This window comes from Tursiops truncatus, chromosome 9 (genome assembly GCF_011762595.2).
Source record: "Tursiops truncatus isolate mTurTru1 chromosome 9, mTurTru1.mat.Y, whole genome shotgun sequence".
Lineage (NCBI taxonomy): Eukaryota > Metazoa > Chordata > Mammalia > Artiodactyla > Delphinidae > Tursiops > Tursiops truncatus.
In genome coordinates this window covers 87,771,061-87,783,910 of record NC_047042.1, presented here as the reverse complement: position 1 = coordinate 87,783,910, position 12,850 = coordinate 87,771,061, and the positions used below count along the sequence as shown (strand labels likewise).

At 42.3% G+C, this 12,850-nt stretch overlaps 1 protein-coding gene across 1 annotated transcript in view; it reads left to right on the top strand.

Annotated features, from left to right (window-relative positions):
- Positions 1-12,850, top strand: part of LOC101318811 (solute carrier family 23 member 2-like) — a 29,011-nt gene that overhangs the window by 6,932 nt on the left and 9,229 nt on the right. The window contains exon 3 of the mRNA XM_073809470.1: positions 6,528-6,687. Coding sequence (XP_073665571.1) covers positions 6,528-6,687 — 160 coding nt within the window. The remainder of the gene's footprint in view (positions 1-6,527; positions 6,688-12,850) is intronic.

The following is a 12,850-nucleotide window of genomic DNA, read 5'->3' as shown; positions in this document are numbered from 1 at the left end:
TTATGAGAGATATGCATCTTATGTGTACTGATAATCATTTATCTAGTTAAAGACAGAGAAGAGACTTGAAGAAGTGTTAAAGGTTATTTCTGGCTGGTATACATTGTATAGGAAAGGTATATATTATATGTGTGCTGATAAAGTTTATCTAGTTAAAGATTAAAAAAAGATGAGAACAAAATGTTGATGATTATTTCTGGGTTGTAGAATTAGGGTGGTTTATTCTTTATATTTTTATTTACCATTAATTTTTCTTCAGAGTCCATGTGTTTCTTTATAACTGGGAGAAATGAAAACCATTTAAAAATTTTTTTTAGAAAAGTATCAGGATATGTTTTGTGAGCCACACCCTTTGAATCTTTGCCTGAGAGCAAAAGTCCAGTAGGCTGCCCATTACCATCTTGGAAAGGGGCTTGATAGGTAAGGTTCAAGGCTACAGCCTTGAGACAACTTCCTAGATTCTTTGTCACTTCACCTGCTTTTATCTCTGTTTTCCCCAATGTGTTTCTCTGTGGAGGTCAGCATTAAAGCCATTAAAAAAAGAAAAAAAGGAGAGTTGTGCTTGTCTTTGGGGCAGATCAGAAGGGAGGACTGGAACAATGAGGGTGGGTGTCAAAGGTACACTCAAGGCAGTGGGTAGTGATGGGTTTAGAGAAGGCAGACAAACAGCCTTCCCCTACCAACCAGAGATCCCCCCCTTCCCCCCTTTCTTCTAGGCAGAAACAAGCACTCTCATCCCTCCAAGCTGATTATTTAGTTATTTTCCACCGTCTCTAATTAATGCACTTCTGTTTTAGGCACTATTGACTGAAGTGCCAATATGGATGACTATGATTTCATTTTCTTTCACAGCCCCTCACTCCCACCACATACAAGCATATTTTCCATCATCCTATTCTCATACCCTCCCAGCATAGGTCAATATTGAATGTACACATTATAATGACTGGGATGCTATTCAGAGCTGAATCACAAAGTGATTCCTTTCCTGCCCAACTTTTTGTTTTCCCTGAAATTAATATCTTTCTTTTTTTAAATATTCTTTAGTTTCTATCTGTTTGTTTTTAACTCAATGATAAACTCCCTGCCTGTTGCTAAATCTCTTCTTAATAATTTCATCACATCAGGTAGCCTATCAACTTCATCTTCTTGATGTACTACCTCCTGGGGCTCTCTGACTTGCTGAAGTCTGGAGCTGTCGCTGTCTGTGCCTGGTATACATTAGATATGTCATCCTGAGATGCCTCTTTACCCTTATTCTGGGAATTCCCTTCATGTCAGTTTTCAAGTCTAGATCTCTTGTTCCCATGTCTTCCTCTTTTTTTTGGTGGAACACGAACATGCAGTAGTTTCCCGAGAGAACACATGGGAGGTAAATTCTGTAAGACTCTGCATATGTGAAAATGTCTTGATTCTATTCTCATACTTGATCGATAGCTTGGCTGGGTATAAAATTTTAGGTTGGAAATCATTTTTTTTTCAGAACTTTGAAAGAATTGTTCCCTTGCCTTCTAGTTTCCAATATGGTTTTAAGAACTCCAAAGCCTTATGTGACATTCCCCCTTCTGCTGCAGAATTTTGTACAGGCCCAAGTTGTGCTGAGTCTATTTATTATTTAACTGGGAGAGATCTATTTATTTATAGTGTCTAACATACAAGATCAACTATGATCATCCTATTGCTAAATCCAATAGACAACTGTTCAACTAGACTTGACTTTTGAGCTTCCATGTTGGTCTCTGCATCATCCAATTTTAGCAAGAATCTTGCTCAGTCACTGTAGCCAGAATCCCCACCCTCACTCTCTGATTGGTTTTCTCATTTTTCACTATCCACAGGTGATGTCTGTTCACCTTGGCCTGTTTTCAGCAAGAATCCTGTTCTTACCCCTGATGCTTCCTCTTAGTAACTTTCCATCCACTGAACCCCACCCTGCTCCTTGGCTATAAATTCCAAGTTTTCCTTGTCACATTGGGAGTTGAGCCTGATCTCTCTCCCCTATTACAAAACCCCATCGTAGTAGCCCCCCTTGAATGAAGTCTGCCTTAACGTCTTTAACAACCGTCATGTATATCATCTTATGAAGTGTACATGAGAGCTCAGAGAGAAGGGTTGAAGCTTAACTTCCCAATACTTCCAAAAGGTTAGCTGTTTCTGTTTTATGGGCCCAAATGGAACTACTAAGAGATGAGAAAAATTCCCCACACAATCATTAGCATAAACTGTTGAAGAAGTTTGTCTTTCCACATGCCCTCTTATCAGTTCTTATAACAAACACACTTTTGCAATTTGGCCCAGTGACTCAGACTTTCTGATCAGGGCTCTGCACTTCCCAGCTTAGCCCTGCCACTGGCACCTGCCCCCAGCATCATTTTCCTCATACAGAGACAGTGCAGTATTGTCCTACCCACCCTGAAGTACTCTTGGGATAATTATATGAAAATGCTATGTAGTTTTAAAATACTTTATAAACTTAGATGTTGATAGTACCCCCACGACACATTTCTGTGGCTTTGACAACCTAAAATATCAATCCTATCAAACTTCTAGGAGACATTCCTGAGACTGCAGATTTTGACATTTTACATGCAAGTTGTTGTTTTAAAAGAAAATGGTGGGGAGTTTTCTTCTTCAGACTTGAGTATACAGATGAGATGGTAAAGGGTGAAGGGAAGAGGAAGATGGATAGGGAAGGTCTTAGGAAACAAATCTTGGAGAACCAACCTGCAAGAAATGGGAATGCCAGACAAGAGCTTAAAAAAAAAAAGTCCATACTATAACATCTGTTATTTGAGGAAACATTAAGAAAATGTTTTGGTGTACACTACCTTTTCTAGAAGTAGCCACACATTGCAGAGGGAATAAAAATGAAAATTACTCTATTTATTGAGCTCTTCTCTTTCCCAGGCATTGTGCTAATCACTTACATATAGTTTATCTTCACAGCTACTCCTTGGGAGAGTAGTATTATCTTTATTTTGTCAAAGAGGACACTGAGGCTTGCAGAAACTGGGCAACACGCCTAGGTCACACAACTGATAAGGTAGAGCCTGATTCAAACTTGCCTTTGGTCTACACCATGCTCTTAACTGGTGTTACAGGGCAATGGTGATAAGTAAGGAAACCCAAGCACTCATGCTGGTTAACTCTAAGACCTTGGGCTCCAAATCCCCTATCTATAAAATGACAAGGCCAGGCTGAATACGCTTCAAATGGCTCTTCTATTTCTAAAATGTTGAGTTTTAAAAATCAACAATCTATGGTTTACAAGAGAGACATTTAAGTCAGAAGGCGTATGTATAATAATAGTGAATCATACTCATGGGAAAATTTTAAAAATAGGAATTACCATCATGCTAGCAGATGAAAGTAATTGTGAAATTAAAGCAGCACTGAGATACACATTAAGGTCACCATGAAAGGTAAAAGATACATGAAGCAGTAAAGCCTTGTAGTGATACTGAATGCACACGTCTTAAACATGTACCAGGAAAGTGCGTAATAGAAAAACTAGCAGAAATGCAAGAAATACATGTAGATCTCTCTCCCTCTCTTAAAAAGGTACCAATGAGAAGTTATGGGAAAGAAATGGGAATGCTAACAAAATGAGGTGGGGAGGGGGAGAGGAATGGATGGAAAATGGGATTGGAAGGTCTGAGTACAGAATAATGAGGGAAGAATTTATGGATACATTGTGTGAATCTAAAGGTAGCACATAAGAGTACTCTCCAGGGCTTCCCTGGTGGCGCAGTGGTTGAGAGTCCGCCTGCCAATGCAGGGGACACGGGATCGTGCCCCGGTCCGGGAAGATCCCACATGCCACGGAGCGGCTGGGCCCGTGAGCCATGGCCACTGAGCCTGCGCGTCCAGAGCCTGTGCTCCACAACAGGAGAGGCCACAACAGTGAGAGACCCGCGTACTGCAAAAAAAAAAAAGAGTACTCTCTAGTAAATAAATGGAAAAAATTCATCTTGCTCTTGAACATAAAAGGTATTCTTAGCAATTACAAAAACATAGAGGGAATTCCCTGGCAGTCCAGTGGTTGGGACTCAGTGCTTTCACTGCTGTGGCCCGGGGTTCAATCCCTGGTCGGGGGACTAAGATCCTGCAAGCTGCGAGGCGTGACCAAACAAAACAAAAAGGTAGAAAGTCCATATATCACATTATCCCAACTACATATAATAATCTTGAAAGGAACATGAACAGAGTTAGAAAAGTGCTGAGCTACTTGAAAATTTTGAAGTGCTCCCTTAAAGAAGTTCTAAGTTGGGGATGAATTCCTGCATATAATAACAAAAAACAGTTTTTTCAACAAACATAAAGCTCACCATCATAAAAATTGTTATAAATATATTTTGACAGTATCTGTGTAACGAGTAGACAGTTTATAGACAAGGAAAAACATAAAATGACACGAATGAGTGCACGTCTATTATGACTTAATGAAATGCAAATTAACATTTGTTAGGGTTTCGTTATATACCTGTTAAACTAAAAAAATAAAATAAAATAAAATGAGAAAACCCAACGTTCGTAGGTTTTTGCAACACTAGGCTCAGTGCTGGAGAGATGGAAAAGAAAAATAATCATCCCTGACCTCATGGAACCCATTAATACTGAAATGGCTGCGGCAATGGTGGCATAGTAATGGTGGAGTGCTTTTAAGCAGAGTCATAAGGTGTTTAAAGAACCCTTGAGAGTCAGTTACTATAAATGATTAGTTTGTTAGTACAAGAGCTAACAGAGAAACGTGTAGAATGTAAGTGGTGTTTTGTCTCAGTCACCATGGTATCCCCAATACCTGGCGACCAGTGCCTCTCACAGAGCAGGTCCTCAATAAATATTTGTTGAATGAATGAAATGTGCATATGGAATTACAGCAAAAAATTAAAACACAATTCTTGTATTATATACTCTGTACATATGATATGCAAAGATTTCTATGTTCATTTTAAAAGCTCAAAAGGATTTTGCAGTGATATAAGTATAGCATGTTTCCCTTCTCTGTCAAGATACTTAGCTTCATAAGTTCTATGCATTTTAATTGAAGTATAGTTAATTTACAATGTTGTGTTAGTTTCAAGTGTACAGCAAAGTGATTCGGTTATACAAATATACATATATATATATATATGTATGTGTAGATATGTACATATATACTTTTTCAGATTCTTTTCCATTATAGGTTATTATAAGATATTGAGTATAGTTCCCTGTGCTAGAGCTATACAGTAGGTCCTTGTTGTTTACCTATTTTATGTATATTAGTGTGTACATGTTAATTCCAAACTCCTGATTTATCTCCCCCCCTTAATTTTTTAATTAAAAACATTATTCACACATACCCATTCCACCACCCATATGTTCCTGCCCTGTGTGTGCCATATATTCCAATCTGTTTTGGAACCTTATGGGTCTAGATTTATGAATCTAGATTACTTGTTCTCAGCCCTGGTTGACATTAGAATCACCTGGAGCTTTAAGCCCTCCCCATGCCTGGCTGCACCCTCTTGACAAGCCCACTAACTCATCTGAGGGTGATACCCAGGCATTGCTGATTCCTACTTTCAGCCCACTTAGGCAGCAAAACTTTATATTTTCATTAAGTAAAATGTGTTCAATCTTTCTCAGAAATAACCCTTTAAGCTGTCTTCATGGAATCCTGAGTTCAAAAATAGCCTTCTAGTATTGTTAAGAAAAAGTACCTAAACTGGGTGTGCTATAGTGACAAATGCAAGCACGAGGCCGACGTCCCTTTGTTCCACCCCCCACCCCAAATTCTAATATGCAGGGCAAAGAGACTAGGTGAGCCTTGATAGCTTCTGACCTTCTAGTAAGAGAGGGTTATTGGAGGTTGACTTATCAGGCTACATTCACCTTGAAGGGAGACAAGTCAGATGGGCTAGAAGTTCTGCTAGAAGTTCTCACAGAGGCCAGAGTGAGACACCAACGAGGAGGGAGAAAGACGTGGGTGGGGGATACGCCCTGATGATTGACCTCAAGCCTATTCAGTCCAGGTGATAAAAAGGAGCCTGAAGGTAGAGGTCTGGGATTGCTGTTCATTTCTGAAGAGGCAAAGGAATCTGGCCACCCAGATTCTAGGCTGTGCATCTCTTGTCAGTGGGTGGAACTCCACATGTGTGAGCTGTGCTTTGATCCTGGGGTCTGGGGAAGATTCTCTGGGACTGAGGAAGACAATGGCACCCACTCAACATGTTCCCTGAGCTCTGTGCTACCCCCAAATCGTTTCCCAGCACCTGACTCTCTGCTCCTGGGCTTGTATCTCCAGGACTGGGGTTAGGTCTGCTTGCTTTCCCTCTCCACCTCTCCTACCCGTCCAAAGTCTGGCAGGGTTCATGGGTCTGACTTGGAGCTTGGCAGGAGTTCCCTGTAAACTGAGAACTGCAGGGGTCATGTGTTGCCTTGAAACTAAGGTAGGACTTGGGATTAAAAGGCCTCCACTGGGACCAGTGACAGACCAGCGCTTAAAGAGCTGATTGGTAACTCTCTCCTTTCCCCTCCTCCAGGCTGCCCATTCTCCAGGGAGGAACATTTGCTTTTCTGGCACCCTCCCTGGCCATGCTGTCCCTTCCCACCTGGAAGTGCCCCATGTGGACACTCAATGCCAGCCTGGTGAACACCAGCTCCCCTGAATTCACTGAGGAATGGCAGAAGAGGATCCGAGAGGTATTGGGGTGAGGGGGATGGGGTGAGAGGAATGGAGTGGTCCTCAACAGGGGCTCCTGAGTTGATTCATTTGTTCAACATTCATTGTTCAACTCATTGCTGAGCAAGATTCCAGGCTTTAAGATACTTGGCCCTTGCTTAATTCAGTTTTATCATCCAGGGAAAGAAACTAGTGGCCTTGAAGCAGGCTCTGAAGTTTGGCCATGCTCCAGGTTGGCTTATCTAAACAATAGATAAGGAAGCCAGCACACAGGATTCTTGGCAGAGAGCATAGCCATACCCTCAGGGACAGTAGACCTGCTAGCATCCAGACCCCAACATCCTCACCTGACCTCCTACGTGAGGGGTCAAGGACGGCCCATGGGTGGGGTACTGTATGAGAGAGTGAAGGTCACTTGAGATTTCTAGGAAGCCCAACCAGCTTCCTCCCAGCTTGACCTTAAATATGTAGGCCTGGAGTGAGGCTAAGGACCACCTCCTCTGGAGCAGGGACAGTTACACAAGCACCGTATAGTACTGGGTTTCCAATACAAGGTAGTTTGCTCAGGCATGAATCCAGCTTTCACTTAATGTCTTCAGCACTAACTCACTAGAACTGGACCAAGGACATTCCTGAACTCAGGGCTATGGACCTAGAGCAGAGTTTGTTCCCTAGATATCCTTAGGAGTTAAGCTAGGAAGCCTTAGCCCAGCCAGGGTCCATCCTGCACCCCACCCAATCCATGTTCAGCATCCTCACAGCCTCATGGCTGCAATAAGGGTCACATCTGCTGTATATGAAAGATAAAGAAAGAGGGAAGACAGAGGAAACATGGTAACAAGATTCCTATTCTTACCCAGATTTGACCAATGAGAAGGAGTAGAATTGACAAAACACTCCAGTGGGGGTGAGGGCTGGGGCGGAAGGACAATGGTGTAAGTCCTAAACTGATTCCAAATACCTGAGAACCAGGAGTGCTGATGTCTGGGGGCAGGAGAAGGTGGATGACTCAGCTCAAGCAGAGCAAATTAGCTCTTCTGCTTTATGTGAGGCCCTCAAAGGATTGGATGGCACTCACCCACATTGGGTAGGGCCGTCTGCTTCCTTCAGTTCACACCAATTCAAATGCTAACCTCTTCTGGAAACATCCTCACAGACACACCCAGAAAAAATGTTTTGTCAGCTATCTGGGCATCCCTCAGCCCAGTCAAGTTGACACATAAAATTCACCATCACTGTATGTTATGTATATGTTCAACTTTAGTAAACACTAGCAAATACATTTGCAAAGTGTATGTTCCAATTTACACTCCCACCAGCAGCATGTGTGAGTTCCATTTACTCCAAATTCTCACCAACATTTTCTCTTTTTCATTTTAGCTGCTCTGGTCAGTGTATGATGGTAAACTTGTATCATTCTTTTATGATGTTATTGAATGATTTAGAGTTAACTATAAATGTCTGTCCTCATCTTGTAGGTCTATTTGACCACCTGGGGTCATTTTTGCTCCTATGCTTACCACATTAGCTGGTGACTAGAGGTCAATATCCCAATATAGACTTCGTTATTTATCATTATTTCCATGACTTTCATTGAGTATCATGTAAATGACCTATGAATTAGTCCATGACCCATTTTAAAGTTCAAACAACAGACCGTGTCCTAAATATGCCAGCATCGTAGTAGCTTTGGCTACTTTCACAGTGTTCATTCCTCATTGTCCATCCAGTTCAGCACAGTATACTCTGGGTCTAGTGTTATTAGATGTGTTTCAGTTTGGTAGAATCAACTCTGATGCCAGCATCCCTCATTCCAGATTGAAGACGTATCTAGAAATATGGCTAAGAAATCATTTTCTTATTTCCAACATTTTAAATGCAACGGGCAAAAGTAGCATTATTCAATACCATAATTTGGTAACTCCAGTTCTTCCTGCCGCCATCTTTCTTTCCGCCCACTGTGAGCCTTTCTTAACCCATTTCCTTGCTCCTGTTGGAAGAGGAGGTGCTGAGTCCTTCTCTGCTAGCCTTTATATAGTGGGCAGGAAAAGTAACACTGTTAAACCCTCCTTGTGTGTCCTTCCCCAGCGTACTTTCAAATGATTTAATAAGTATATTGTCACGGTAGCCTCTCCACTGGGTTGGATGCATCCTGAAAAACACCACACTTTCCAGTCCGGCCCATAAATACCATCAGAATTCCAACAAGTCAAATTAAATTGATTCTTATTATTCCTATCTTAGGGAACACAACCAAATCCCTAGTCCTGGGAAAATAGGGTTTCTTTACCTTCTCATTTCCCAATCTGTCCTTTGCAAACTGCTCCACTAGTGACACAGTTTAGTGCCCCACTTGTAGCTTGATCTTACACTATCCTGCCCTGCAAAGCCTGCCCTTCGTGCCTTTGTCACCCACATTTTGTTGCTTCAAGCACACGTTCTAATTTTGCAATAATTTCACTCCTTTGGAAAGTGACATGAAATATGAAAAGATCACTTGATACTGTATTTCTTGGTCCATTCCTGTCTTGTTCATGCTGTGAAAAGTGATCCTTGAGCTGTTTGATATATAAGTTGATCTTCATGCTGGTGGGCAATCTGAGTTGCTAGTCTCTTTATTGTAGCCTGCGCCAGGGCTTCAGTGGCAGGATAGGCAAAGCTCAAACCAGAAACACTGTCCATACCAGTTTAAAAAAATGTTAAAACCTCCCATGCTCTGTGGACTGTCCAGTACAGGCAGCCTGTCAGTTCTGTGATGGGCCATTTATCCTCATATTCTCCCACCAGAGGCACCTGTGCCCAGCGCTGTTGGCAATCTGGATCATCCTGGGCAACGCAGGTGACTTCAAAGAGAGATGGAGATTATGTAGTTTGTGAGCCCGCATATGCATGGCTTGTGGCCCGAGGTGTCATCTTGTGGGCCCTAATGACTACATTCAAAATCTTACTTCCCTCCTGTTTTTAAGACATAGGGGCATCTACGTGAACCACCAGTATTTGAGATTTGACTATAAAGTCCTTTCCCATAAAAGGTGAAATTTCAGTAGCGCCTCTATGATGCACTTGCCAGACCAAACTGCTAGTCCATTGGCCACAGCCCGAGAACCTATAGAATTCTAAAGGGATGACTCTGGGGTTTTATGTGTGTACTGTCAGTCACATCACACACAGCTTGGTCCTTTGGCTGGACTTAGACTTGCCTTCCTTCCTCCATCAAGGTCCTTCTGTTGCAATGTTACACTCTTTCAGTCTCAGTCTTTCTCAGGTGGGTGAGCAGCACCTTTAGCAAGACTCCAAGCAGTGCTTTTTTTTTTTAATCAATTTATTTATTTATTTAAGGCTGCATTGGGTCTTCGTTGCTACAGGCAGGCTTTCTCTGGTTGCGGTGAGCAGGGGCTACCCTTCGTTGTGGTGTGCAGGCTTCTCATTGCCGTGACTTCTCTTGTTGTGGAGCACAGGCTCTAGGTGCATGGGCTTCAGTAGTTTGGCATGTGGGCTCATAGTTGTGGCTCATGGACTCTAGAACGCAGGCTTAGTAGTTGTGGCGCACGGGCTTAGTTGCTCCATGGCACGTGGGATCTTCCCAGACCAGGGCTTGAACCCGTGTCCCCTGCATTGGCAGGCAGATTCTTAACCACTGTGCCACCAGGGAAGTCCCCCCAAGCAGTGCTTTTTGAATTCAAAGATCCACATAGTGGGATCCAAGGCTCTGTTGTTAGAGATAGATTATCTCGTGAGGTAGTGTCCACCCAGGGGAGGGGGACTGTCACTTACTCATGGATCCTATGAACGCCTCCTTGTGTAACTGCCTTTTCTTTTCCTGAATATAACGATTTCCCTTTAATTAGCACATTCTGTTGATGATCCCCTGCCTTATTTGAATGTCTTTCTGACGTCACTCAAGATACCATTGGGATCTCTGATCTTGGAGTTATTTGGTGCCATTCAGTAGTGCTCTAATTCCACATAGTGCCCAGTAGCAGACGAGTTAGGAATGGTCCTTCAGAGGGAGAGTATTTGAGTAGCTGCTCTGGGCCGCCTCCACACCAAATGCCCCACGCAGAGCTGAAGCGCCAGGCATCTGCCAGGGTCAGTCCTCATTCAGCATGGACAGAACCACTGACGCTTCTGGTATCTCAGGAGCACTGTGCTGGTCAGGACACCACTCTGAGACCAGTCTGAGCCATAACTTGTGAATTTCAGCCAGAACCTTCTGCTGTTCTTCCCTTTCAAAAACAGCCTTTCTGCATGTGGCCGTGCTCTGGTATACAGTCCAACAGTGCACCCAGATGTGGATGTACTTCAATGACCTATCAAGTTCTTGTGCTTCCTTGTTTTCTCAAGGTGGACCCAGAGTTAACAGAGGTTTTTAATGTTTAAAGAACTTTTCCATGTAGTTCCAGATATACCTAAGGATTTCATTTATACCTAAGGATTTAGATATACCTAAGGATTTCATTTGTCAAGCGGGTGGGCCCTGGATTTTTGCCAGGTCCGTTGGCCAGTCTTCAAATGCTGTGTGTTGTACCACCTTTTCCAAAGCAGGATGTATTTCTTCTTCAGTGCATCCTAGTTTTATTATATCATCGATAACATGAATCACAAAATACATGTGGTCTGAGGTTTTGGGGGATTTTGTTTCTGCTGTCCCCCAGGGAGCCAATACTTGGCTTTCGTAAATCCAAATTAAAACTAAGCAAAGAATAAGAAGTGGATTTTGTCAGCGAAAATTTAATTAACTATCAAGTTAAGAAGAAAAAATTGGAATTTTATTCGAGCCAAGCTGAGGATTATAAACCCAGGAAGCAGATTCTCAGGAAGCTCTGGGAACCCTTCCACCTGTTAGAAGTTGAAGGCACAGTCATATACATTTTTGAGACAAAGGATCGAACATCAAAATGACACACTGATACTTTACGTAAAGTCCACCAAGGATACATTGTCCAGATAAGCAGGTACAAAGCGAGCAGCCAGTCCCCATGACCCCCTACAGAGCTGGGAGGGAACGCTGTTCTTTTAAGAAATTACATTGCTAGCATCAGAAGAAAGAAAAACAATTGATCTTTACGGTTGAGCAGGCCCCTTATCTTTGAGGAACTCTGGTTAATGTGTAATGCAGGTTCACACTGCACAGTAGGGAGGGCGGAGGCCCAAACAAACACACAGAGAGAACTTTATGTGTAATTTTTTTACTTGTCCTGCCTTAAAATATAAGTTTTATTTCATCAGTTTCCTTACCCTGCTCTGCTAGATGCCAGGGGCAGGATTTCCCTTCCACTTAGACCTACTGAGAACTGTAATTTTTTGTGCAGGAATCTCTTGCCTTTGTGCTATCCAAGAGGAAAGATCTGACAAGTTAATTCGTCTCTTCTCCTACCTAAGCACTCTGCTGCTCGAATTCTTCCTGTGTTCTCATGACCTGTCTGCCTCAACACTGCAGTGGTCTGAAGCAGTTACTTTGTGTTTTGAGGACACAGTATTAGTAGTGAGAGAGGATGTTTAGGGATGTTTGGGTCATGCTGTGCCTGCACTGAGCACAGGATCCCAAGTTACAGACACAACCATGTTTTTTAAATACATTTACCATTTATTTTTATGCTTGTGAGTCCTCTAAAGCAGGAGTCAGTAAACTGTTGCTCTTGGACCAAATCCAGCCTGTAATCTGTTTTTTACTGCCCACCAATTAAGAGTGGTTTTTACATTTTAAAAAGTTGTTTAAAATTTAAAAAAGAATGTGACAGAAACTGTATGTGGCCCACAAAACCTAAAATGTTAACTATCTGGCTTTTTACAGAAAAAGTTTGCCAACCCCTGCTCTAAAGCACAGGCCCCAGGGTGGGAGTTCTCTTGCCCAGACTGTATCCTCCACTATTTTTTTCCCACATTGCCTTCAAGTGTCCAACAGTGAGTACAAACCCAGAGTCTTATTTGTGGTATTTTAGCTCCATCTACTGGTCCAGTGTTTTTCACCAGTGCTGTAAACAAGGGAAAATTCTTTCAAGTTTCAATCTTCTTTTATTAATTGATGGATTGGTTTAATTCACTGGGCCAGCCTATTGGAATTTAAGGTAGAGTTTCCATGTTTCACTAAGTTAAATTTGTTCACACACATCTCAAGTCTTGAAGCCACCAATGGTTAGCAGTCCAACTCTACATCACGATACTAGCCACAAATGAAAGTGA